We start from the raw sequence: 27371 nt of genomic DNA on the forward strand, positions 1-27371 counted from the left end.
CTCAATCTAACCGCATGGTTTCTGAGGAAGAAATGCGAAGGAAAAAGGGACTATCAGAAGAACTTATCAACACCCTTCTAGCAAGTAGGAAGGTGGTCATCAGGGCGATTTACTTCAAAGTCTGGAAGTGTTAAAATTCCTGGTGTTCCAGCAAGAACTTTCATTTCGTTAGCACCAGGGATGCACCGAATGGGTTTTTTGGTGCCGAAACCGATACCGAAAATGAAAAATACACTAGGCCGAAAACCGATACCGAAACAGCACAGATACCGAAAATGACTGTTTTAAAAAAATATTTTTATACAGGAGATGGTCAGAGACTGGGGACATGGTACGGGAGGTGGTCAGAGACTGGGGACATGGTACGGGAGGTGGTCAGAGACTGGGGACATGGTACGGGAGGTGGTCAGAGACTGGCGGCATGGTACGGGAGGTGGTCAGAGACTGGCGGCATGGTACGGGAGGTGGTCAGAGACTGGCGGCATGGTACGGGAGGTGGTCAGAGACTGGCGGCATGGTACGGGAGGTGGTCAGAGACTGGCGGCATGGTACGGGAGGTGGTCAGAGACTGGCGACATGATAAAAGAGATAAGTGTGTTGTCCCCTGTGCAGCCAGTGTGGTGTTGTCCCCTGTGCAGCCAGTGTGGTGTTGTCCCCTGTGCAGCCAGTGATGCAGCGAAGAGAGGAGAGCCGCCTCCACTGTCGGGTTCAATAGAGCGCCGGGAACATCACAGCTTGTAAAACCAATCTGGACGGGTAATCTGTCTATCACAGTTCCCTGGACAAGGGGGAGGGGCTGTATGCGACGGCGCGCGACGGGGGAACACACAGCTATTGAAATTAAAGCTGTGATGTTCCCGGCACTCTACTGAACCAGACGGCGGAGGCGGCTCTCCTGCGTGTTAATCTCCCATGATGGGCGGCACCAATTATCGGCTGTTTTTTCCTTTCGGCAAATTGCCGAAAAGGGCATTTTCGGCCGATATGTTTCGGCGGCCGAAATTTCGGTGCATCCCTAGTTACCACTATTTCAGTTTTAGAATTTCTCCAGGAAGGCATGGAGAAAGGTTTAGCAGCAAGTACTGTCAAGACGCAGGTAGCTGTATTATCCATTTTTCTGGAAAAGACCCTGTCAAAGGAACCCTGGATAGTCAGTCAGATTTTTTTTTTTTTATTTTTTTTTTTTAAGGCTATGGCAAAAATTAGGCCTAGGCCTCTTATTAGTTTTTCCAAGTGGGATTTATCTTTGGTTCTTCAGTGACTCCCTAAGTCACCTTTCGAGCCACTAGAAGAGACATCTTTAAGATTCCTGAGTCTTAAGACAATTCCCCTGGTTGATAATGCCTGTATTTCGCTGATTCTACATGCAGATATCATTGCAATCAAGGAGCCCTTTGTGAGTTTTCTGCCGGATAGGATAGTGCTGAGGACTGATCCAGCTTTCCTACCTAAGGTGTCTTCAGTTTTTCGCTGCATATAGGAGATCATACTCCCTACTTTTTGTCCCATGCCCTCTGGTCCAGGAGAGGAAACCTTCCATACTCATGGATGTTAGAAGGTGCCTTCTAAAGTACTTGGAAGTAATGAAGAATCTTAGGCAGTCATCTTCTCTTTTTTTTGTCCTGGAAGGAAGTCACAAAGGGGATAAAGCTTTAGGTGGCTAAAACAGGCTGTTAAAGAAGCATACCTGTCCTTTAGGGTTAGAGCCTCCGGAGGGAATATTGCCTCACTCTACAAGGTCACTGGCGGCTTCGTGGGCAGAGAGGGCCGGGACGTCACCAGAGCAGATATGCAAGGCTGCCACGTGATCCAGTTTCTCAACCTTAGGGGCACTATAGGTTGGGTCTACTGTCAGCCTCAGATCAGTCCTTCGGCAGTTGGGTTTTACAAGCAGTGGTCCCACCCTGATGTAAGTTCTCGGTTATCATCTCCAAGGTGCTGTCCTGAAAGGCGAAGGGAAAAAGTTAGACTTGCCAGTGACAGTATTTCTACGAGCCTTTCAGGACAGCAGCCTACTTCCCCCTCTAGGTTATTACATATGGTTTATAATCGCTGGGCTCGGTAATTGTCTGCTTACATCTTCCACCATGTTGGAGGAATTCTCTGTAACAACTGATGGCATGGTGGAGACAGCTGGATTTTTAAAGGGGCATTTCCACACATTTTTTTCCTGTGAAGAGATGGAGCTATGCTCTCTCCAAGGTGTTATAGCGCCTGAAAAATGCCTCTCATGCCTCCCCAGTGTGAAAGCCTGAGTGCTTTCACACTGAGGCGGCACCCTTGTGGGATAGGAGAAAAAAAAGTCCTGCAAGCAGCATCTTTGGGCCAGTGTAGGAGCGCTGTATACAGTACAGACGGAAGCTCCGTTCCAGAGCTGCCAGAGTAACTTTTTTTCATATTAACAAATTGGTGTTTGGTTGCTCAGACTGCTCTGATTCCCTGATGCCATTACTCCCTAGCATGGGACTGTCTATGGACGGGTGCATCTCCTGCCGGATTTTGGAAATGAGAAGATTGTAATTTTTCTCTTTCTGGGAGGGTCCTGATGATGATTTGTCCACTTCACTGCAGCTCTCCAGGCTGGTATCTACGGTAAGTCCAGGAAACATGGTCGCTGCAGGAGAGAATGTTGCCCATCAACATCCTAGAGTTGAAGACGATTTGTCTTTGCCCTGCTACGTTGGTCATTGCAGCTGAAGTGGCCTATCTGTGATGGGTTCAGTCTGGCAACACCATGGTGGGGGGGGAGTATGTAAATCCTCAAGGCGGCATAGAGAAGTTGAGTGGCTGAAGAGGAAGTTGATCTTGTTCGTTCTTGGGTGGAACTCCATGTTCTTGCCTTGGAATATTGGCAGGTAGATTTCCTTAGTAGTCAATAGTTGTCTCCAGGTGAATGGACTCTTCACCCAGAGGTGTATGAGGAGCTCTGTCAGCTTTTGGTGGATCTTCTGGCATCCAGGTTCAATATGAAGCTGGACATGTCTATCTCCTGGACTTGTCATCTTCAAGCTTTTGCTGTAGATGCTCTGGTGACACCTTTGGACCAGTTCTTACTAATCTATCCCTTCCTGCTGTTACAGTTTCTACTTTGTGTGCTTTGCAGCACTCGAGTAGAAGGCATTCTGGTGGTTCTGATCACCCTGGCCTGGCCCAGGAGAATTAGGTACTCTGACATTGTGAACATATTGGTGGATGACCCTTCTGGCTCCTAACAAATGTAGCAAGGTCTGATCTTCCATTCTTTTTTTACCCTTTTTGGCTTTAATGGCATGGCTGTTGAAGTCAGAATCCTAAGGGACAGATGGGTTTCTGATTGTCATTCCTACCCTACTGAAGGCTAGGAAGACAACTTCGGGGAAGATTTACAAGACTTGGAAATCTTATTTTGCTGGTGTGGGGTCCGGCGATTTCATCCTCCTAAGTATATCATGGGCCAAAACCTTGCGTTTTTTTTTTTTTTTTTTTCTAATCCAAAGTTGATTTGGGACTAACCTAGAGTACAATTTAAGGGTCAAATTTTGGCCTTTTTCAGAGACCAGTTAGTTTTACTTTACGCTCTTTGATTTGTGTCTTTGCGCAAGGTGTCTAAAATTTTGTTCTGCAGGTTAAGCCTATGTTGACTCTGTGGAACCTCAACTTGGTACTCTCTGTATTGCTGAAATCTGTTTGAACGTATCCAGGATTTTCCTTTAATCCTTAGGTTTTTTTTCTGGTAGCCATTACTTCAGCATGCAGATTCTCAGAATTGGCTGCTCTAACCTGTAAGGAACTGTTCCTGGTGCTCCACTGTGACAAGGTGGTTTTACAGCCTGATTTATCCTTTTACCAAAGATGGTTTCCTCATTTCTTTTCTACTAGGATGTTGTGTTGCCATCCTTCTCTGCTAAGCCTCTTCTCTTGACATCTTGGATGTGGTAGGTCAACTGCTGCAACTCCTCAGTCAGATTTCCCTCTTTGTGCTTACTGCAGGGCCAAGGAGGGGGGTCATACTGCATTCAAATCTACCAATTCTCAATGGATCTGTCAGCTTATTTTGCAACTTTTCACTTTCCTTGTTTATGGCTTACTCCTCCAGGTGTGTCGGTGCCTCATGAGCCATTTCACTTCAGGCTTTGGTAGCTCAAGTTTGGAAAACTGCTACCTAGCCTTCGGTTCATACTTTTACAAAGTTTTACCCTCTGGATATTGGAGCTGCTGAGGATGCTACCTTTTGTTTGCCATGTTTTGGAGGCTGCTGCGTGATGTTCTAACCTATTCTGGTTCAGTTGGGGGCCACTTGGTTTGTTGCTGTGGTGTTCTCACCACCTATCCAGTGCTTTGGGATATCCCTGTCATAATGGGGATGAAGATACCCTGTGCCTGAGTACTATTAAAAAATTAAATTTTCGGTTTACCTGTAAAATTATTTTCTTGGAGTACACCACAGGACACGGGAATCCCACCCCTGTGACGTGTGGTTTATGGCTTGCTACAAAAACCGAAGTCTTGCTGAAAAGGGAGGGGTTATGCATAGAAGGGGATTTTCTGTTTCTTTTTTTTTTTTTTCTTTTTTTGCTAGTGTCCATTCACCTGAAGGTGGCAGCAGTAGACCGTTCATGATGGAGATGAAGATGCCTTGTGTCCTGTGATGTACTCAAATAAAAATTTTGGTTTTCAAGCATTGGATTGTATTACAACTTTGATATAAAATGAGTGTATGCTGCGACTATAGATTTTCTGTTACTATCATTGGTAATTCTGAACATTCTAGTTGCCTGCCTGCCATGCTGATGCTTTTTTGCTTCCATGCTTTCTGAGTTGCTGACCTGGAACAAATATGTAGATCAGTAAGTTGGATGGAAGTGAAAGCAGGACTCTTTACCTGCATACTTGTTCAGACTTTGAAAAAAGAGTCAGAATGACATCTAGGTAACTAGAATTTCCAGGAGAGGTAGGTTGTGGTAGCCTGTGTGTCTGATGGCTGATTTAGTGTAAAAGCTATCAGTGTCATGGGAGTTATATTTTTCTTGGTATACAGCTGTGATGTGCTGAGAGAAGAGAACTTTTTTTTTTTTTTTTTTTTTTTTCACTACATCATCCAGTTAGGCCCCTTTCACACATGGGGACCACTTGTCCAGGTGTTTTTTTTTTTTATCATCTGATGGATAACAAAACTGACATCAATGTATCTCTATGGAAAGATGGATGAACATCCATTTACATTCTTTTACATCCTCTTCCATCAACATCCATTTTTTGAAACAAATCAAAGCTCTATTTTTCTTAACTTTAAAAAAAAAAAAAAAAAAGGATCAGTCAAACGGATGTAAACTGACAAATAGCCCGTTTTTTTTCCATCCGTTTTTGCATTGTTAGTGGATGTAAAAAACTGATGAAAACCTTATGAGCAGTTGATGGAAAAATAGATAAACGTTATCTGTCTTTTCCTTGAAAAGACATGACTAAACTGATGAAATGAACATTGTGTGAAAGGGGCATACGCTTTTAAACTAATAAATGATGATGACCATCTAATAGATTCCCCTATCCATGCCAAACAGCAAGGAATCCCTGCTGCTGGCTATTGTATTCAAGTAGCCATGACAGCCTATTATGCGGACAATTTTCTACCCAGATCCTAAGATACCTTTTACACTGGGGGGAAGGGGGTTTCAGGCACTTTAGCGCTGGAAATTGCCTCTTCTAAGTGCCTGAAAGCCGCCTCCCATTCATTCAAGAGTGACTTTTAACACTGGGGCAGTGCGCTTGCGGGACTTTCCGAAAAGTTCTTCAAGCAGCATCTTTGGGGCTGGTTGGGAGTGCTGTATTTAGCTCTCCCGAAATGCCCTGCCCATTGGAAGCGCCTGAAAAGCGATTCGGAAGTGCTGCAACACTGAAGGTTTTTAACCCCTTTTCTGGGGTTAAAAGCGCGCCGCCAGGAGCCAGAAAAAAGCTCCGCTTAAACAGCGCGCTAAAATGAGCAGCGCTTTAGCGCGAACGCGGCCCCAGTGTGAAAGGGGTCTTAGATTTTTAAATCAAAGTTTAAGCTGGGTGGTGCCGACGGTCATCCATGTCTCAAATTTTAGCTGATTCAGCAGTAATTGGATGAAATTCAAGCCGTGTATAGCTAACCGGATTGTAAAACTGGTCACAGAAATTAGTCGCTTCTTCTTTTTTTTTTTTTTTTTTTTTTTTTTTTTAGATCTCTTCATAAAGTTGTTGCAGTAACCATTTCCTTGGCTTGGTGCTTGCATGCCACAGATCTTGTTTGGAAGCTTGTGCCCCAAGGTTTTTACACAGATCTTTTGTTTTACAGAGACTGCAGGTGCGACAGGGGCAACAGCTGCATCCGATTCTTCAGACGAGGTTAGTAATTACCATTTCTCATTTAAAGCAAGCATATTATGTATGTTTTTGTTCTAAAACTCCCTACCAATGGGCATTAAATAAAGAGCGGTACAAAATAATGTTTCCCCTAGATATCATTTAGGAATCATTTACACGTGGTGCAGTGACCTGCATTTTTCCACGCTGGATCATCGTAGGTCACCACTAGAGCACATAGAAAACCATTGTTCTTTATGTGTACTGTTGACACCACAGCTGGATTTATGTAAGGCTTGGTCCACACCATGCATTTTGCTTTTTATCGTTTCTGCAGTGCTTTTTGCTGTGCGTTTTTAAATTTTTTTTGCACACACTATTTTTCCGTGATTTGCGTTTTGTATTTTTAATGCTTTTTCCTTTTTTTTGGGCCCATTTGTTGTGCAAATTAAAAAAACGCAAATTGTGGCAAAGACGCACTACATGCTTTTCTGCGGCTTCTCCATTGAAGTCTATTGAACCGAAAAAAGCAATAAAAGTCCCTGACCCTTTCCAAAAATGCAGTGGCTGAAAAAAGCATTGATGTGAACGTGTCCCATAGGAAACCTTGTTAAATAAACTGTAGTGCATGTCTACAAAAAGCACTAAACACATGGGTACGAACCAGGTCTAAAGTGCAGGAAAAGCAGCATGCAATTTTTTTTTTTTCCACAGCACACTGCATGGCACTGCGCTGCTGTACAGAGACCTAAATGGAGTGTTCACTTCCAATAAAGTACATGATAAAGGTTTATGGCACCTTATGTTGTAAAATACAAGTCTTGACTGATGCACAGTGCTGTTACACTGGACAATGGACATAAGCTGCACCCTAAAACAGATTGTTTGAGTGCAGCTGTGAATGTACCCTCACTTCTTCTTCTCTTTGCTGTTGCCCAAAAACAGAGCATTGGCCATGTATTTAGCTGAATGGTGTTAGTGATAGTTATGTTTGGGGCAGTCGATTCTGCTGAGGAGGAGGATTTCACCTAATAATATTAGAGACATCAGCACAAGGGGCACATCTTACTGTTAGTTTTGTCTCTTGTGCTGATTATTGTGTTTTATTTTTTTTTTTTTTTTACATTTTGGCTGAACTTTTAAAACATTCTAGTAGTTCATTTCTAATATCTAGAACTTCAAGTTAGAGCTATTTGAGCTGCCATTAACTCGCTAACCTTACATTTTACAGTATAGACCTCCATTATACATTAGCACCAGAATGTTAGCGCAGGTAGATGGAGACCCCTGTACAGGATCAGATTTTGTTTGCTGGGTATACTGTTAGAGATTTGTTTTTTATAGTTAAGTTGACATAACCTTTTTTCTTTGTGTCGCAGGAGGACCCGGATGATAGGCCATCTGTGGGCAAACGAAAACGAGTAAAGTTAAGCAGTAGCACCAAAGGTACGTATTACTTTACTTGACTTGGCTTTTGATGACTTGTTAACAGTACATCAGTCAAAGCAAACAAGTGAATGTCAAGTGTCTTGTGTTACACAGCCCGGAGCACTCTATGCTGCAGTCTAGAAGGCTTTAAATATGGGTTTCTTAACAAGTCTTTGCACCTTTTTGAAGTGCCCAAATTTTATTTGTTAATTACAGGTATTTTAATACGCCATCAATTTATGCATCACTTTACATACATACTCATTTACATCAGCCTCTGACCAAGGAGCTTTTAATCTAAGATCCCTATTTCAGAAGCACACAAACACACATAAGGTCAAATTAGACTGGAGCCAATTTAGCTGCCAACATGTCTTTGGTGTGTGGGAGGAAACCGGTGTACTCGGAGGAAACCCACGCAAGCACAGGGAGAGAATATGCAAATTCCAGTCATCTAGTATTTGTGTTTAAAGACTAACCTATTCAGACAATTTCATTACATCTTTGCAATCACAGCTCTAGACCTTTGTAGAGCTACAGCACTGTTTATCTGCAATCATTTTTAAGGAAATAAGCATAAATTTGTTCAGAAGTATCTTTTGTGTTTTTGTCTTTGTTTGCGTCTTAAAGAACAGTGGCTGAATAAAAAAAGTCTTAACCTTTGCAGAAAAATGTGCAAATGTTTGCCTCCCCCACACACACCCCACATGTTCTCTCGCACACACACAGTGCTGACTGATGACATCCCTATAACAAAGCATAATGTTCACCTATCAACTCAGTGGAAGATTTAATAGACTGAACTCTGTTTGCATTAAAAAAAAAAAGCTGTCCTACTCCATAAGCCCTACACTGTAGCTGGTATAACCATAATAAAAACCTCAATATCTTTCTGCAGTTTTCTGAGCGGCCCGGTGACACGTGTCCTTCCTCTTCTACACTGGTGGCAGCTGTCTTTTCTTCTGCATGTAATGATGTGTGAGCACTATTCAGTGCAGAAGAAAAATTATCCCAGGCAGGTGCAGTATTCTCTGACAGCCTAGGCTCTGAGAAATTAGGTTAATAATTTTAGCACTATTTTAATTTATTTTATGTATTTTTTTTCAAACTGGAAGACTAGTATTGCAGCAATTTTGTTTACTTACTCCCCCGTACCACTGCTGTATTGCTCAGCCACTGGGATTAGGGAAAGAAAATCCTTGGTAAGTCTTAAATCGATTAGTCTGAACTTACACAGGGCTTTCACTACCCATGTGACTGTTTGCCAGGCCAGTCAGGAGGCACATAGCACCATTATGTGGGTCAGGGAGAGAGAGTCGCTTGCTGGTCCATACTCCCAAATTGCCTGATTTTTCACTTTGCTCTTGGCAGCCATATTCAGCAACCAGGATAGGTGGGTATGTGCTGCTGAGGAGGGAGGGAGAGAGGAAGCTAAGCAAATCTTTTACTTTGCTCTTTGTGCGCAAGGTAAAGTTTCACTTTCAATTAATCAGTTGCTTTGTCGTAAAGTCCTACGATGAAGCCCGATTGATGTCAGTTGTTGCTTGTATCATGAGCCTTCCTGCCCATTCCAAAAGTAAATAGTCTTTGCCTCTTCTTTTAAGTTACCAAACTAATTGTTAGTCCACCAATTCCTTTTCATCAGTGCATCCAAGTGTATATGTAGCCTATTTTTCTTTTTCCAGTCTTGATTTGAATATGGAAGGATTAGAACTCCTGTTAATGCAGTCTGTGTCCCTTAGATACATTCACCTTCACCATTTATCCTGGTGGTGATTGTGTTAAGAGGTAATCTTCCAATGGAGATGCTTAGTCCAATGACAACTGTCTAAGCCCTTGTACACACGGTCGGAGAATCCGTCGGAATGTGTCCTTTCGGACCGTGTCATCAGATAATCCGACTGTGTATGGTATGCATCGGAATATCCGTCGGACCCAATTTTCCAACATGTTGGAAATATTTCCCAACCAACTGGGCTGATCGGACATACTCCGATCATGTGTAGAGAATTTTGATCGGACCAAGTGCCACGCATGCTCAGATCAAATTCCTACATCAAAGCTATTGGCTACTAGCCTGAATGTAGTCCCATCGTAACGAAATTACGTCATCACGTTCTGAAAGATCGTATTTTTTCGCCAACTTTGTCCGACCGTGTGTATGCAACAGTTTCGGACAAAATCCGACAGACAAAATCCGGGCAAAATCCGACGGATTTGGTTGTGGAAATCTCCGACCGTGTGTACAGGGGCTAAGAGAGAATTTTCCCTAATTTTGTGGAAATATTTTTTGTTTCCTGTCTGGCACTAGTGAAGATAAATCTCAACAATGGGAGACTGATGGGTTTTTAACTCTGTTATACTTTATCCAAAAAAAAAGTATTGGTTATACCTACACTTAAATCTAATTGGATTATTTAAATTCCTTTGTTTAGGCCTTTTGTTTCTTGGAGGAAAATATTATTATCCTAATAATACAGTACAATACAGGACACAGGCAACTTCATCATACATGATGGATAATAGCAGGCTTGTACTTTCAGATGATTGGGCAGTGGCAAGCTTTTAAGGACATGCCCTCTTGTATTCCTACCCCACTCCATGAATCCTCCTTTTTTTTTTTTTTGAAAAGGTGATTGGACCTCTTCTCATTTTGTGAAGAAATCGGCTTCTCTCATTTTTTTTTCTTTTGTTATTATCTAGAATATTTCATTCAACCCTCACTGTGATCTAATGCCTCTACAAAAGCCATGTAAATGGATTGGTGCATTCTTGGTAAAACTTCGGAAACCATACCTGGTCCCTATGCTCTGGGGGACAACCTGTAATGTTGCTTAGGGCACTGGATCCTGCATGGGGTGCTCACCTTGGCACTTGGTGCAACACTTTGCATTAGCCGCAGTCCCTCAAGACCCCTTTAGGGGAATGCTCAATATGTAGGGTGAAGCATGGACTTTCTATGCAGTTTAGTCTTGAGGAGAGGGTCAACCTGTATCTCTGAATGTTGGTGTATAAACCGGGCTATGTTTGGAATGAATTCACTTTGCATTGCAAACTTTTCAAACCTGCCACTAAAATGCAGCCACTCAGTCTTAGGTGGATGACCAGGTGTTGCATCACACCACTGGTTGCACACTTTTAAGCCACTTCCACCTACCATCATCATAGGGTACTCAATAGCTTCCCCCTGCCCTTTCACCACAAGGATTTGTTGAGGGACAATCTACACCGAGGTTACCACATACTGCTTTTGGACAAGCTTACTCTCCCACACTCCACTCTTTGAGTACCCCACAGGTGATTATGTTCACTTGTAGTTATGAAGGAGACCAGTTGAAAGGGAGCCTAATCTAAACCGCAGGTGAACACAACACAATTCTGACAGTGATTTCAGCATCTAGCTCTATTTCAGGCTCGGTCTGTGTTCCTAGGAACAACGCTATTTTTATTTAGTGCTTGCTTATAACCCGGAATATCTGTTTTCTACTTCAGTTGTTCTTTTCTCCTGACACTCAATGGTTACTATTTGACAATGTATTGATGCATTGTACTTGCCCACACATGAACAGGATTTATGCTTTTGTATTTTGTACAAATCTGAACTTACTGAAAGTGAAATTAGAAACCCTATCAAATGTTTAAATTGAGAAAATTTACAATTTTTAGAAAAAAAAATGGGGTAATCTTGAAATTCCGTTTTGTATCGAGAGCCCCTCCCGATCCATATGAGGGGTCCACCTGCTCAGCTTTTGTGTGTTGATATAACTTGGGTCTTCTGCTGGTGCTCCTGGCTCCTCCTCTCCAGTGATTGTCCAGAATAGAAAGCCGCTTTTGAATGGGGGCACTTGTGCGGGCTGCCTCCCGATCTATAGACAAACAGGGTAGCTCAGCCCTGATCCTTCCTCACAGAATTTGACTAATTTCTCCCACTGCTATAACTTTGCCCAGTGGTTTATAACCTTAATAAAAATGATTGGAAAATAAACTTTTGTGTACGTTGATAGGCTTGTAAGTACCTGTTCTCGATTAGATGTTGACTTCTACATTGCCTAATTATAAAACAAATTTTTATTATGTGGTTTATGTCTATGTATAGCAGCATGGTAGATAGAACTGTAGCTCTTGAAACTAAACTGTATTTGCTGTTAAAAATGTTTATAGCTCAGTCTGTCATGTACTTCATGTCCCATTTGTCTTCTAATTGTTTACAGATCAATCTATTATGGATATATTGAAACATAAATGTTTTCTAGAAGAATTGTTATTTTGGACAGTGAAGTATGAATTTCCCCAAAAGATGGTTACATTTTTACTTAACATGCTGCCTGATCAAGAGTATAAGGTAAGCATAATCTTGAATTAAGAATGATCTATGTCAAATCATTGTATTTTTTTTTAAGTGAACCAGTAGCGGGGCACAGGAAGAGGCAGGGCCACCAACCAAAAAGACTGGTCTGTAAAATCTTGGTGTCCCCATGCTTCACAGAGGATGGTGCCCTCGTTTGGTGATAGTATTAAAGCATTAAGTGCTGTCACGTGTATGTTTGTGGTGAGGGGGGTACCATCTCTCCCCATTTGTCAAAATTTGTGAATGTTTGCCTAGGCTTTAGCAGCACTATCAAAGGGTTTCTGACACTTTTTTATTTTATTGTAAAGTTCGTCAAAGCTGAATTTTCATATTTTACATTTTTTTTAAGATGGTAATTTTTCTAAAGTTACATTGGTCTAGCATGGGTGCTCAACCTGCGGCCCTCCAGCTGTTGCAAAACTACATGTCCCATCATGTGTCTGCCTTTGGGAGTCATGCTTGTACCTGTTAGCCTTGCAATGCCTCATGGGACTTGTAGTTCTGAAACTGCTGGGGGGGCCACAGGTTGGGCCTCCATGCTTGCACAAGTGTAAGTATGTATGTGGGGATGGACTTGGCAGTTCTGTGGCCCAACACTCAAAACTGTTTTGAGTGTTTTGGAGTTTGCAAAGGTATAAAACCTTGGAGAGCAGCTTTTATTTCCACTCTACGTTCCAAAGAAATTTTGCACCTGAATTAATTTCTTTGTTGTGAACATGATTAATTATTGATTAATGCTTGACTAAAAAGGCCCTCCTTAAAAGTTACATTGTATAAAAACAAGAAATGATCATACACAACCATTCAACAGTGTTGCAGTTTGAGTAAAGCTGCCTATAAACAGTCTGTGTATTTATATGTGTGTTTTTTTATTTTTTATTGTTTTAATCAGCCAACGCATTCCTCCATCTGCATACACAAGGTAGATGGAGGAAACCCTTGGGATGTTTTTCCTCTGACCGTGCAATACACTATTTGAAATTAGATTACTAGTAGCTGTTGACTGAGCATTCATTTCTGCAGATTATACTCATGACATGTCATTCTTATTTTACAGATGGCATTTACAAAAACATTTGTACAGCACTATGCGTTTATCATGAAAACACTGAAGAAAAGCCATGAATCGGACACAATGTCTAATAGAATTGTGCACATCAGTGTCCAGCTATTCAGCAATGAGGAGCTGGCTCGCCAAGTCACTGAAGAATGCCAACTGTTGGACATTATGGTCACTGTGCTGCTGTATATGATGGAAAGTTGCCTTATCAAAAGTGAATTACAAGGTAGCATATTACTGAAAAGTGCATTTGGCATCTAAACGACAGGGTATGGGTCTCAGCACAGGTTAGGTAGGACTTAATCTTAATTTGGGCAGAAGTCTAGGCTGTTTTCAGTCTGGGCCTAGAATCTGAAGGACTCCAGAAAAGCCTTTTACACAACGACATGCTACCACTGGAGCTTGCTGCACTGTTACACTGGAAATGTTTTAGGCCAGGTCGGATTCACTTCAGGATATTTTGTTAGTGTCTCCTTTTGTAAATCTTGGGTGGTGGTTAACCTCTTTACCTAAATTCTGATCATAAGCATTTGTTTGGTCTCCGCAGCAAAGTGTAATTCTTTCAATTTGTGCCCCATAAAGTATTTGCATTTTTCAATTGTAATATAATATACACACGTATTGGCTGATTTTGCTCCAACTAACTGTAAAATAGATTTTCTTAATCTCTGCAAAAACAATTTTTTTAATAACGTTACAAATTTGCATGACTAGATTGCAGATATGTGACAATATTACAGCAGCTGTATAATTTTTCAGAAAAGCTCTACATTTTAATGTAATGTCATTGGTTGGCTATAGGCAGGAGGAAGCATTTGCTCTGTCTCCTGGAGTTCCCCAGTAATCGGTCGACAACATTGTATGTCTGTAGAAAGTCACCTGGTGAAAACCTGCAGCAGGGTTCTCATCTGTCTGAGACATTTTTTCACATTTTACAAAAAGGTTTTATGATTTAGTTTTGACAAATGTATTTGTCATACATAATACTGTAATAATGTATCCATAGGACCTACATTCGATATAAAAAAGTCTACGAACCCCTGTTAAAATGTCAGGTTTCTGTGATGTAAAAAAAAAATAAAAAATAAAAAAAGACAAAGATGAATCCTTTGAGAACTTTTTCCATATTTATTTATTTATTTTTTTTTTTTTGTGTGACCCATAAACTGTAAAACTCGGTTGAACAACAAACATAAATCTTTTAGGTGAAGAGAAGTAAAAATAAACTAAAATATGATTGCATAAGTGTGCACACCCTTAAATTAATATTTTGTTGCAGCACCTTTTGATTTTATTACAGCGCTTCATCATCTTGACTTGGCAATATTTGCCCACTCTTTTTTACAAACACACTCCAAATCTGTCAGATTGCGAGGGCATCTCCTGTGCACAGCCCTCTACAGATCATCCCACAGATTTTCAGTCAAATTCGGGGTCTGGGCTCTGCCTGGGCCATTCCAAAACTTTAATCATCTTGTGGTGAAGCCATTTCTTTGTTGATTTTTAGATGTATATTTTGGGTCATTGTCGTGCTGAAAGATTAAGTTCCTCTTCATGTTCAGCTTTCTAGCCAAAGCCTGAAGGTTTTGTGCATATAATGACTGGTATTTGGAACTGCTCATAGTTCCTTCTACCTTGATGAAGGCCCCTGGTCCAGCTGCAGAAAAACAGCCCCAAAGCATGATGTGGCCACCACCATGCTTCATGGTGGGTATGGTGTTGTTTTGGTGATGTGCATTGTTGTTTTTGCGCCAAACATATCTTTTGGAATTATGGCCAAAAAGTTCAATCTTGGTTTCAAAAGACCAGAACACATTTTTCTCACGTGTCTTTTGGGAGACTTCAGATGTGTTTTTGCAAAATTTAGCTAGGCTTGGATGTTTTTCTTAATAAGAAAAGGCTTCCGTCTTGCCACTCTACCCCATAGCCCAGACATGAAGAATACAAGAGATTGTTGTCACATGTACCACACAGCCAGTACTTGCCAGTTATTCCTGCAGCTCATTTATTGTTGCTGTAGGCTCCCTGACCATTTTTCTTGTCTTTTCATCAATTTTGGAGAGATGTCCAGTTCTTGGTAATGCCACGTGATGACTGTCTTCACTGTGTTCCATGGTATATCTAATGCCTTGGGAAATTTTTTGTACCCTTCCCCTGACTGATACCTTTTAACAATGAGATCCCTCTGATGCTTTGGAAGCGCTCTGCGGACCATGGTTTTTGCTGTAGGATGTGACTAAGAAAATGTCAGGAAAGACCTACTAGAACAGCTGAACTTTATTTTGGGTTAATCAGAGGCACTTTAAATGAATGGCAAGTGTGTACTAACTCTTATTTAACATGAGTTTGTATGTGATTGCTTAATTCTGAACACAGCTACATCCCCGGTTTAAGAGGGTGTTCACACTTATGCAACCACATTATTATTATTAATTATTTTTTTTTTTTACCCCCAAAAGATTTCAGTTTTTTTCAATTGAGTTGTACAGTTTTATAGGTCACCTTAAAGGTGGATAAAGTGCTAAAAAGATTTATCTTTGTCTCATTTTTACATCACAGAAACCTGGCATTTTAACAGGTGTGTAGAATTTTTATATCCACTGTGTATCATCCCTTGAACTACGTGGATGCTACATTTCTGAGTGTGTTGTTTCCTCATAGTCATTACATTATGAAGGGTATAAGTTAGAGAGAATAGGTTTCTGGGTGTGTTGGCCATCTGTCCCATATGTTTTGGTACTTGGTAGGACAATCTCTATGATAATATGCAAGTGTTTTATTTTTATTTTTTTTATGTGGCAGAGTAGCATTGATTTTAAGTAGCCATGAAGTAAAGTTTACGTAATTGGCCTGAATCCAGAATCGTGCAATCAAAGAGGCCTAATAAACATTTCTGAGGGCTTAGGGACACTGGAACACATTTTTATGTAGGACCTTAACTGCTTGCTCCCAGTATCCCTGTATCACGGGACATGTCCATAATGGGTGGTAAACCATGGCAGGAGTATTTAATTTAGGGCATACTGGACTAAGATTGGGACAAAACTTAGACAATCTGATCGGTCCTAGATAGGAACTATGTAAAATAAACACTTGCACAAATCTACTGGGTTGTTCAGGGGAGACTAGCTTGCAGGTATTCACTACCTCACCCCAGTGTCGGATATTTTTAATTTACCTGATTTTTGTCATCCATTAACAAGGAAGTAGATGCTAATCCTTGATACTTGAAAAAGATGGGTCCATGTGTCACCCCCCGACCATTTTTATTGATGCAGTGCTTGGATCTAGGCTACTCACTAGGCCCCCAGAGCTATCACATGACTGGGTGACGTCATTGATCTCTCTGAGATCTAACACCACCTTGCACTGGGTATTTTGCTTGTGGGGAAGGGCTGCAAAAGCAAAGTGGATGGGAGGTGAACAATTTGCAGACCTTTGCCGGTTTGCCCTGAATGGTACAGGTGATGAGGTCTCTTTTTAAAGGTGAACTACTGTAGGATTTAAAAATACACTAATTATTGCATTTTTCATTTAATGAAGAAAGAAATTAAATTGTAAATGCAGCTAGTGTAACCACCTTAATCTGTCCTAATATCAGACTTTTTTTTTTATTAACCTGTACAGCAGCACTCAGAGTGGGAGAGGCAGCACTAAGAGCCGTGCACATGCTGTAAGAAAATTGGTGGAAAGAGAACATGCTACACAGGAGCAGATTGAGTGAACCGCTGCTCTTCCGCTGTCTCTTACCAGGCTAGGGAAGGGGGGGTTTACTAAACTATATTGCAGGGAAAGGGAAGACACCCAGCTAGTTGTACTGGCTAGCAGTGCTGTATAAATCTGTGCTTGCCATCTATTCAAATCATCTGGCAGGTAAAACAGCTTATATAGTGTTCATGTACTTATCTATTCCTTTTTTTTTTTTTTTTTTTTAGATGAAGAAAACAGTTTACACGTAGTAGTAAATTGTGGGGAAGCACTACTGAAGAATAATACATACTGGCCACTCGTCAGTGACTTTATAAATATTTTGTCTCACCAAAGTGTAGCCAAAAAGTTCTTGGAGGATCATGGATTGTTAGTGACTTGGATGAATTTTGTATCTTTCTTTCAAGGTAGGCATTACCATTTTCTGAATTATGCTGTAGTATATAACGTTGTATTTATTTGTTTTTGCTCGTGTACCATAGTTTTGTTCGTACTTGTGCACTTTATTTTTTTTTTTTTTTTAGATGCATTTGCCTGATTTTGTAATTCAGAAATAGGCATTTTTAAGTAATTTTAGTTTTCTTTTCTTACATCAGGGGACACAGAGCCATGGTAATTACTATGTGGGTTATATCGGACCGACAGGTGCTGGACACTGGCACGCCCCTAAGGCGTGTACTCGCCTATATAACCCCTCCCATTACTGGGAATCCTCAGTTTTTTCACCAGTGTCTAAGGTGTTGGTCAAGAGTAAAGATGTGCTTTGATGAGGGCTAGCCATGCTGACCGGATCCGTTCTGATGTCTTTTCATTGGCTAAATGAATGGCACCCGGGCCTCGTGTCCCAAGAAACAAAGTTTTGCTTGCGAACGCTTCTCCTTGAGAGCTGGGCCTTGGGATCAAGTACTTTTTGGTAGTGAGGCCATAAAGTTTTTACTGGCAGGGTGCTGTCGCAGGTCCAGAATTGTGGGATAACCCGAGGTTCCACTGGTTCCTGAAGGTTTCCTAAAAAGGTCTTAGAGTCTACCGTGAAGGGTTAAGATTGGGTCTTTATCTCTGGTAAAACCCTGCTGCGAGGATAAGGTAAGGGAGATTTTCTCAGGAATTTCTCCTATGTATAATGTGTCGCCACTGGGGGCTGTATTGAGCACTCACCATCCTGACGCTGGAAACAGCAGAAGCCTTCACTCTCCTCTCCTCCAGCTGGAACAGAACCTCTGGTAAGAAAGGGGGGGTCTGGTCTCTTCCTGTGCATTTGCTTTATTCCCCTTCAGTGGACATGCCAAGTCAGTTGCCTCTCTTTTGAAAAAAAAAATAAGAAGAAAAAATGCAAGGGCCGCATCAGCGGAGGCCGCACATGGAGGAAGCTGGTCTCAGCGCTGTATGTGTGAAAGCTGCTGCTGGCTCTGGAGAGACAGAGCAAGTGGATGGCTTGGTCAGGTTAGTGAAACACAGGCTCCTTTGGCACATTATACTTTACTGAAGCTAGGGTTAATAGCAACAAATGGCGCTGAACTATAGCCTAGCAATGTACATTCTTTTGCATAGTGCCTCTGCTGTATGCTTCAGGCTATGAGTGATAATGGGACCAGGAACTTCTCCAAAAGGTAATTTGTTTTGCACTGTAAACTAAATGCATTTCCAAAAGAATGTCATCCTCCTCTGAGAGGGATAAGGCTAGACAGATTGAGCCATCGGGGGTAGAACACTTCAGTCCCTGTGTATATCATACAAACAGGTTTTTTCTTCTACCATTTGAAAAAACAAATGTATTCTATGTCTCTCCATAGTGGGACTAAACATGGCAGATTCCCATCTAGTCTTCAGGGCCCTTTTGTTGAGGTGCAGGAGGCTGGGTATAAGGTAGATCTTCCCAAATATTGGAAGCTACTTATTTATCCTCTTCGGAGGATCCTAATATGGAAGGAGTAGCATCACAAGTCAGGTTGCTTGTGTACTCCCTTACTTAACCCTTTTGTTGCCTGCAGCACAGGCTCTTGAGGTATCTACCTGTAATTGGGTTCATTAGAACCTCCCCCATCTGGGGATGTTTTTTCCTATTCATGCATGGCTAAAAAAAAAGCTTCTGAATGGGAACATCCGGATAAACAATATTATCCTCCCAAAAATTCTCCATGCTTTATCTATGAAGGAGGATTTCTATCAAGAAAATGAGGAGTTCCAGCAATACATGCTGCAATCACCTCAGTGAGCAGAGTCTCACATGTCCGGTGGATAATGCACTGACGTTAAAGGATTCAGCAAATTAAAGTTGGAATTTCCTTTTTAAAGACAAGGTGTCTTTTGCAGTAGCGCAGCTGGGTCTTGCTGCAAGTGGTGTATCTCAGTCCATTAACAATTTAACGCTCTGCTCCACCATTTTGGTGGAGCAAATTAAAAAATGTGGACTTCAAAGGGTTAAGGAACAGTTTGTGGAGATACCTGAAATTCTGCCTGATCAGCAGGCCTGGCAATGGGCTGGTGTATCTGTCTCACAGTAGATGCTATGAAAGACTCTATTGTTTAAGCCTTATGGCTTATGCTTGGACTAGTGCATTCTCAGAGTTCTGTGGCTGAAATATTGATCAGCCGAAGCACCACGAAAAGCCAGTTTGTGTCCCTTCCTGGGGTATGGCTGTTTAGAGATGTTTAGACTTGCCAGTGCTTTACCGGGACTCCAAACACTGTGCCAAACGTATATAATTAATAGTCTTTTTTTAGAACTTGACTTCACCTCGCTTTTGTCTTAATAACACACTGTCAGAACGCATTTGGTGCCATGGGAGTGGGGAGAAATATTCCCAACAGGTTACTGGCAAAAGTAAAATCTTGGCAGAGGTCCAAACCTTTCCCAACTCCATCCAAACTGTTTGTCTTGCAACCATTGAGTGAGTTGTCTTTTAAATATGTTTTTTTTAGAACTCTGATGTCATCTCTATACAGTACATGAGTTCCCAAGTCTGCATCTTCGTAGCGGCATGTGGTGGCTCCTATTTTCCATGTACAGAAAATACCCTCGTTTATACCAGACAGGGTGCTGGGAACAACAGCTGGGAAATCTTACCACTGGGGTATCAAAGAGAAAACAGAAGCTAGCAATGATATTCATAATGATAAACACCAAATGTTTAAAAAAAAAAAAAGTTTTTTTTTTTACGTTTTCTTTTGTAACTTTTAATACATTAACCTGTCCTTGCTTTATTCTAGGTATGAATTTAAATAAGCGGGAACTCAGTGAACATGTAGAGTTTGAGTCCCAGACATATTATGCTGCATTTGCTGCTGAACTTGAAGCCTGTGCCCAGCCAATGTGGGGTCTCCTGTCCCACTGCAAAGTCAGGGTAGGTAAAATATATAATTAATGGATAAAATCCAATAACTCGGCTTTTACTGCTGAAAAGCGCAAAAGTATTTTATTTTCCTCTCATTACAAAGGGAGAACATCAAAGACTTGATGGCCTTTTTGATGCGTTCGTTATAAAACATACACATCACGAGCAGTAGTGCAGCGCAATCACAAAATTACCAAAAGAAACATACCACTGACATGCGTAAATGTGCAAATCCAACTTCAATGCAATATGACCTATTGCATTGAAGTGAAATTATATGAATTCTTGTGCAAACAAATGACATGTGTTAACATGTATCAAAAATTATACAAACTATAAACCCCACAATGTAAAGTGCATATAATAACTTCACCCCTACCCTCATGAGTAGTGTGGAGTGTGCAATTTCTGATTTCTAAAAAAAATAAATATGTCTGACTGTGGGGCTCATCCATTTACAGCAGTGATGAGTCACTGATTTGGAACTCATACACAGTTTGAAATTCTTAACTTGTTCCAAGTCAGGGACTCATTAAGTATTCAATTTAATGGCTCAGCATGACAACCAGAGAACCAGCAATTTCATTTGGAAATCCAATTTTAGAATGTATGGTTATGTATATTACACATTTTCATTTCATTTTGACTACAGTATGTAATTGTTTAACATGCTGTTGTTGAGATATGAATATTTACCATATATGCTGCTCAAATCACAAAGCTGATACACCAGAATAAGAGTTCTTATTTTCAAAAAAGGGACTTTTCAGCTCCAATTATATTTGAGAATTAAGTAAAAATAAAGTTAATTTGCGTATTTTATTTATTTATTTTTTTTTTTTTTTGTGGATTGAGCGTTTTGATATATTTATTTCACATGAATAATATGACTAATTATCAGATATTTTTAAGGCTCAAATGCAACCATTGTGTTCATTTATTTCAGCAGTAGGCTTATGCATATTTGTGTTTTTAGGAAACGCAGGAGTACACAAGGAATGTTGTCCGGTATTGCCTTGAAGCACTTCAAGATTGGTTTGATGCCATCAACTTTGTGGATGAGGTAAGACATGGACTTTTTAGTGTCTTAACAAAATGAAACCGAGACGTTGGCATAGTGATAATTTCTCAAGGGGTTTACATTCAACCTGTGCTATGCCCATGCCCATACAACAGGTTCAGTTAACACCCCCCCCCCCCCTTTGTCCAGCTTGACATACTTGTCTCCTTGCTCCTCATCCATTTAGTTCGCTGTCCGGTGGAAGGACTAAATAAAGCAGTTTTTGAGGTGTCACTATGTTATATTTCCAAGTGATCAATCATATTTTTAATCCCTTCACACCTAGTTCTGGCGTCTTCTTAACTGGGCTGTTACTCTCAGGGGTGGGAAGATCTGCATAATTACTTGACCACTGTAATGTAAGTATTGATTTACCTTTTTAGATATCCGTATTAACGGGGATCAGCTTAATACAAATATGTATGGTACGTTGTTAAATGCCTGCAGAGACTGCTAAATACCAATTGACCTTCATAGAATACCACTGTTGATTATCAGAGCCCATATAGGAGAGATTTTATCCTTCAGGGGCACCCCATGGGTGGGCTGGACTCTGTCCCATCTGATCCACCATGGTCCCCTGAGGATTTATTTATGCTCATGTAGGATGTTAGACATACTATGGTTTCCATTCCTGTGTGAAGAAGCAGATCTTTTTTGTGAAACCTGTTCTAGCTTTAGCTGAATTCGGTCTGTGACTTGTTTGTGTATCTGCAGCCAGATAATCTGTTTGTATCAAAGTATGTTGAACACCCTCAGAGTTTGATAATAGTATGTGTATATAATAAAGAATATTCATTGTAGAATATATAAAAGTATCTCTTCATCTCAAAAGATGTATTCAAATTGAAAATCTAAATCGAACAATTATGGTTTTAAAGATATAATTGATCTGGAACTATAACATATTGAGACCTCAAAAATCAAAACTGTTTTGGTTAAATATTCAGTTGGGGTGTGGTGTCTGACGCCGTTACTGGGGACCCAATATCTTTGGTAAATGAGGAAGAAGAGTCCCTGTGTTTAGGCTACATCTCTCATTGACACTTGACCTGCTCCCTTGTGACACCATTGTGGCATTGTGATTGGGCACATGGCACCCTGCAACGCACCAGAGAAAGAAAAGGGAGTGAGTTGTATGTGCCTCATATTTAATCATAGTGAGTATTTTGGTTTTCCACTTTACTTCTTGCAGGAAAAAGTATTGGCACCTGTGGAAAGGCAAAAAGCAGTTAGGTGAACCTGTTATTTTGCCCTGCATGGTACCAAACGTAGGCTGCTTGCAATCAAAATTGATATATAAATCCTGCTAGGTATGTATAAATAAATAATTACAGCACCACCAAAATGTGTGTGTGTGTGTGTGTGTGTGTGTAATAAATCAATATGTGAAATGAATCCAAATTAAAAAAAGATATTTGTGATATGCGAGTTCAACTATACTCCAACCTCTTTCTATTAGAGACCAAACCAAAGTGTGATGAATAAAGGAATGTTAAGTGTCTTCCACCTTCAAATCTACCAGTGTGTGGACTTTCACCGAACACCCAGAGAATTCCACACTTGCCAGAAATATATGCTAAGAGTGCATCACAAACAGCCTAGACAATAGAGGCACACATGTTGCCTTTGTGTAGCTCCAGCCTTCTAATGAATGCCTAATCTGTCCTCACCTCTCCCTACCAGCCTGTGCTGTAGTGATAAAGCTCGCCAATGTAGCATACCAAGTATGGCCATAGTGTAGTAGTTTATTTAAGCATCTTAGAAACATACAATAAACCACGTCCAAAAAAAAGCGTAAAACCGCATATAAAACTCGCATAAAAAGCCACTACACTAGAATCTGTGCAGCGGTTTGCACATGTCTGTTCAATCATGGCTGCATTTCTCCAGCTCCTGCCAGATAGGAGGAGTAGATGGCAGACCCTGAAGATGTCCTATTGGATAAAACATGTAGGATGGAGTCTATGTGCTGACGTCAAGCTGCTGCACCGATTTTAGTGTAGCGACTCTTCTTGTGTGTTTTCTATGCTGTAGTACTTGTTTTTACCCTACTTGGATGTGGTTTATCATATGTTTCTGCGATTCTTTTTTTTTTTTTTTTACTTCTTTATTTTTATTAAATTTTTAACCACTTGTATAACAACAAAAAAGATGTACATAGCACACTAAAACCATCATCACAATCCAGGTCAGTAACAAGAAAAAAAGAAAAGGAAAAAGGAGCCACACACATCATTCAAGTTATTGCACCCCTACCCTTAAGCCAGCCCAATACTCCCAACCTAACCCACCCCCCAGTACACACTGCTCGCGCCGAACACTCCAGCCAAGAAATACTTGACTGGTTAGGAGAGGAGGGGAGACGACTGGGACGGGGGGGGGGGGGCAATGGAAGATGAACGGGGGGGGGAAGCAGGTCAATCCGCAACCCCCCCGCTCCCCCACCCACACCGACCGGGTAACCCCTCTCACTCAGCCAGGGGCTCCATAGCTCCCAAAATTTCCTTAAATTACCCTGCTTTATATACACCACTCTTTCACACCAAATTGTAAAGTCAATAGCTTTTGACCCATGATTCAAGTGCAGGGGGGTTCCTGGCCTGTCAGTTCATTGCTATCAGCCGCCTAGCCTGGTACAAGCACCTTAATTCTGCCGTTCTTACCAAGGGGGGAACTCTACCCTCCTCCAGAATCCCTAAAAGACAAGGTCCTAGCTTCTGGCTCCAAAGTGATCTTAAAGGTCCTATTTATTCTACAAACTATTTCTATCCAGTACCTGTACAACTTTGGACATTTCCACACCATATGGAGAAAGTCCCCAGATGCCTTACATCTGGGGCATTCATCGCTGGCTGACCTACCTATCTTCCACATTTTATGGGGGGTATAATACACTCTATAGGTAAAGAACAAGTGGGACACGCTCTGTGAAGGAGTTATTGATACCAGGCAACCACGTTCTAATATCTTATCCCATTGTTCCTGGGTTATCGGCCCTATATCTCTAGCCCCTCCCCTCCTACTCCTATCTGGTCCCTCTCCCTTCAAAAGCTTGTCCCTAAGTTTAGTATATAATTTGGAGATCACCCCTTTCTTTTGCGTATGCTCAACCAGTCCCCGAAGCAAGGGAGTTTCAAACCTCTGTATAGTCAGCGACCCAAACTGGGCCCCAATCCCATGCCTAATTTGTAGATATTTATAGAACTCCCTGTTCGAAATACAAAAATCTCGCCTAAGGTCTTCAAAAGATTTCATGATTCCCTTCATATAGTTGCATTAATCTATTGATTCCCTGCCTTTCCCACTCCCGAGGTCTGTCTATGCTACTTAACTCTGGTAGGTTTCCGTTATACCGCAAAGGGGTATAATCGGTCACCCCCCGTATATCCCATAATTTACTTAGTTACCTGTCACACTTTCCTCAGTAAGGTACTAGTAGGGCATTTATAGGCAAATGAGTTGGCCTCCAAAATCTCAACCAATAGCTTATGGGGTGTTCTCTCGATCATCATTTTATTGCTTGAACACTCTCTGCCATAAACACCAGCCCCGGCTAAGTGCTGGAGCTGGGCTGACAAAAAATATAACCTTGGATGTGGGATTGCCACTCCTCCCCTCCCAGCAGGAAGCTGCAATGTTTGCAAGCTGATCCGAGCTTGACCCTTCTTCCAGATCAAATCTCGGAATAGCGATTCCAATTTCTTGAACCACTTCTGGTTAATCCAGATCGGAGAGTTGTGTAAAATATATAGTATTTGCGGGAGCCAGATCATTTTAATTAAATTGCAGCGTCCCGCTACCGAGAAGGGAAGGCAACACTCACTTTTTGTTTTAACTTTGCTAGTAATGGTACTAAGTTCTCACTAACACAGTAATTTACATCTCCAGAGACCCAGACGCCTAAATATTGTAGCTTAGTTACCATGTCCAAACATGGAATCATTGGTAGCGGTTGGTCCCCTGGTCTAGTGAGTGGCAAAAGCGCTGATTTACTCCAATTGATTCCCAAGCCCGACTGTTGTTCAAACTCGCCCATCATCTGCATCACGTTGTTTAAGGTAGGATTTATGTCCCCAATAAAAAAAAAAGGACATCGTCAGCAAACAAAGCAATTTTTTTCTTCCCCCGACCTACGTCGGAAACCCTGAATGTCCGGGCGCAATCTCGTCAGGACAGCCAGGGGTTCCATGGCCAGGACAAACAAGAGGGGAGACAGGGGACATCCCTTTCTCGTCCCTCTTTCCAGCTGAAATATCCTAGAGAGTGCGGTGCCCATGTTAACTTTTGCCCTGGGTTTGTTATAGAGCAGTTTAACCCACCTAATAAATAGTGGGCCAAATCCAAATCGCTCCAACACTCCCCATAGATAATCCCATTCCAAGCTGTCGAAAGCTTTAATGGCGTCCAGGGCTTATATAGCGCTGGGACCCTCATTATCCATTGGCATTTGGATATTTAAAAAGACCCTTCTAATGTTGGTACTGGTTGTTCTACCTGGAATAAACCCAGACTAATCTGGGTGTATTAATTTATAGATATTTATTTAAGCGGGTCGCCAGGAGTTTAGCTAGGATTTTAATGTCGGAGCACAATAGAGAAATCGGGCGATATGAGGAGACTTCCTGATGGTCTTTCCCCTCTTTAAGAATTAGTGATATTGGCTTCCGACATTGAAGTAGGAAGCTTACCCTCATCCAATGCCCATTTAAGTGTTTCCAAAAGTTCCGGCAGAAGTACTTCCCCCATAGTGCTTATAGATCTCTATTGGTAACCCGTCTGGGCCTGGGGATTTATGGTTAGGCATTTCCATTACTGCGTTTTTTTTAGCTCTTCAAGTGTAAGAGGTGCATCAAGACTTGTTTTATCCTCTTCTGTTAGAGCTGGGATTGTCGTTTGATGCAGAAAATCAGTTACTATTCTGCCTCGACCCCTTATAGCCGATATATATAGATTTTCATAATAGTCAGCAAGTACTTTCATGATCTCTGACGGGCTAGAGACGAGGTCCCCATTCAGTGCTTTTATTACCTGGATCGAAACAGGAGAATTATTTGATTGAATCAAGAGAGAGGGCGCGTCCCACCCTCTCCCCTTCACCAAAATAATGTTTGCGTTGAAATATTCGCCTGTTCTCAGCCCTTTTCATAAGCATCATTTTATGCACCTGCTGACTATCCAGCCATTCCTTCTGTCTTTCGGGCGTCGGATCATCGATGTATGCTTTTTCTGCTTGGGCGACTCCCTTTTCTATTTCCCTGTCCTGTTCCCGGGATTCCCTCTTAATTTTTGCCACTTGCTGAATTAATACCCCTCTGAGATAAGCCTTTAATGAGTCTCAAACCACTCCTGGTGTTGCTGAGCCCCATTAATTTGGAGGAATTCCCTAATCCTGTCTATCAAAGCACTGTGGATGTCGTATGCGCCATAGATCGCTTAATCCTGCGATCTAGGAATTGCTGTAGGCGACCACCCCTTACGGCCCTGGTCCCACCAGGTGTAGGGAATCTATCCAAGTTCCTATCTAATATTTTGTTGAAATCTCCCAGTATTATTATTGGGGTCCCTGGTTTATCTAAACTAAACGCAAAAAGCTTATACATCACCTCCAACTTGAAAGGAAGGGGTATATAAACATTTGCCAAGATATAGTTTTGTTTACCAGTCGAGCAATGCAAGAAGACGTACCTACCCTCCGCATCAATGGAGGACTCCCTACAGAAAAAATCCGTCCCCTCTTTACTAAAATACTCACTCCCCTTGAATAAGAGGAGTAGAAAGAATGATAATAGGTTTGAAATTTACGACTGGTTAATTGAAAAGCTTTGTTAGGCGTTAGATGTGTCTCCTGCAAAAATAGCAGGCCAGGTCCCCTCCCCTCCAACTCAGCCAGGACCATGCCTCTTTTATTTAAATCACCCAGTCCCCTCACATTCCACGAGATAATATCTACCTTTATTTGTTTGCATGAGTGATGAGAGGGAGAGCAGCACCCCCATTGATGAAGCCACCTCCACACCTCCTGGAATTCTGTTGCCTGGGCCCACGTACCAAGATGAGGATTGAAAGTAGATTGTGGGGAGGGTCTATCTAGGTCACGGGGAAAATGTGGCATTGAAATCTCCCATGAAC

The 27371-nt window shown here is 41.5% G+C and overlaps 1 protein-coding gene across 4 annotated transcripts in view; it reads left to right on the top strand.

Annotated features, from left to right (window-relative positions):
• UBR3 (ubiquitin protein ligase E3 component n-recognin 3) overlaps positions 1-27371 on the top strand; it is a 301116-nt gene that overhangs the window by 69752 nt on the left and 203993 nt on the right. For all 4 annotated transcript variants that reach the window (XM_077447962.1, XM_077447963.1, XM_077447964.1 and 1 more), the window contains exons 5-11: positions 6296-6345; positions 7683-7749; positions 11943-12073; positions 13137-13365; positions 17075-17254; positions 20055-20188; positions 21156-21242. In XM_077447962.1, coding sequence (XP_077304088.1) covers positions 6296-6345; positions 7683-7749; positions 11943-12073; positions 13137-13365; positions 17075-17254; positions 20055-20188; positions 21156-21242 — 878 coding nt within the window. The remainder of the gene's footprint in view (positions 1-6295; positions 6346-7682; positions 7750-11942; positions 12074-13136; positions 13366-17074; positions 17255-20054; positions 20189-21155; positions 21243-27371) is intronic.

Source organism: Lithobates pipiens, unplaced genomic scaffold (assembly GCF_037356315.1).
Source record: "Lithobates pipiens isolate NorthernLeopardFrog02 unplaced genomic scaffold, aLitPip1_a1.2 Scaffold_22, whole genome shotgun sequence".
Taxonomy (NCBI): Eukaryota; Metazoa; Chordata; class Amphibia; order Anura; family Ranidae; genus Lithobates; species Lithobates pipiens.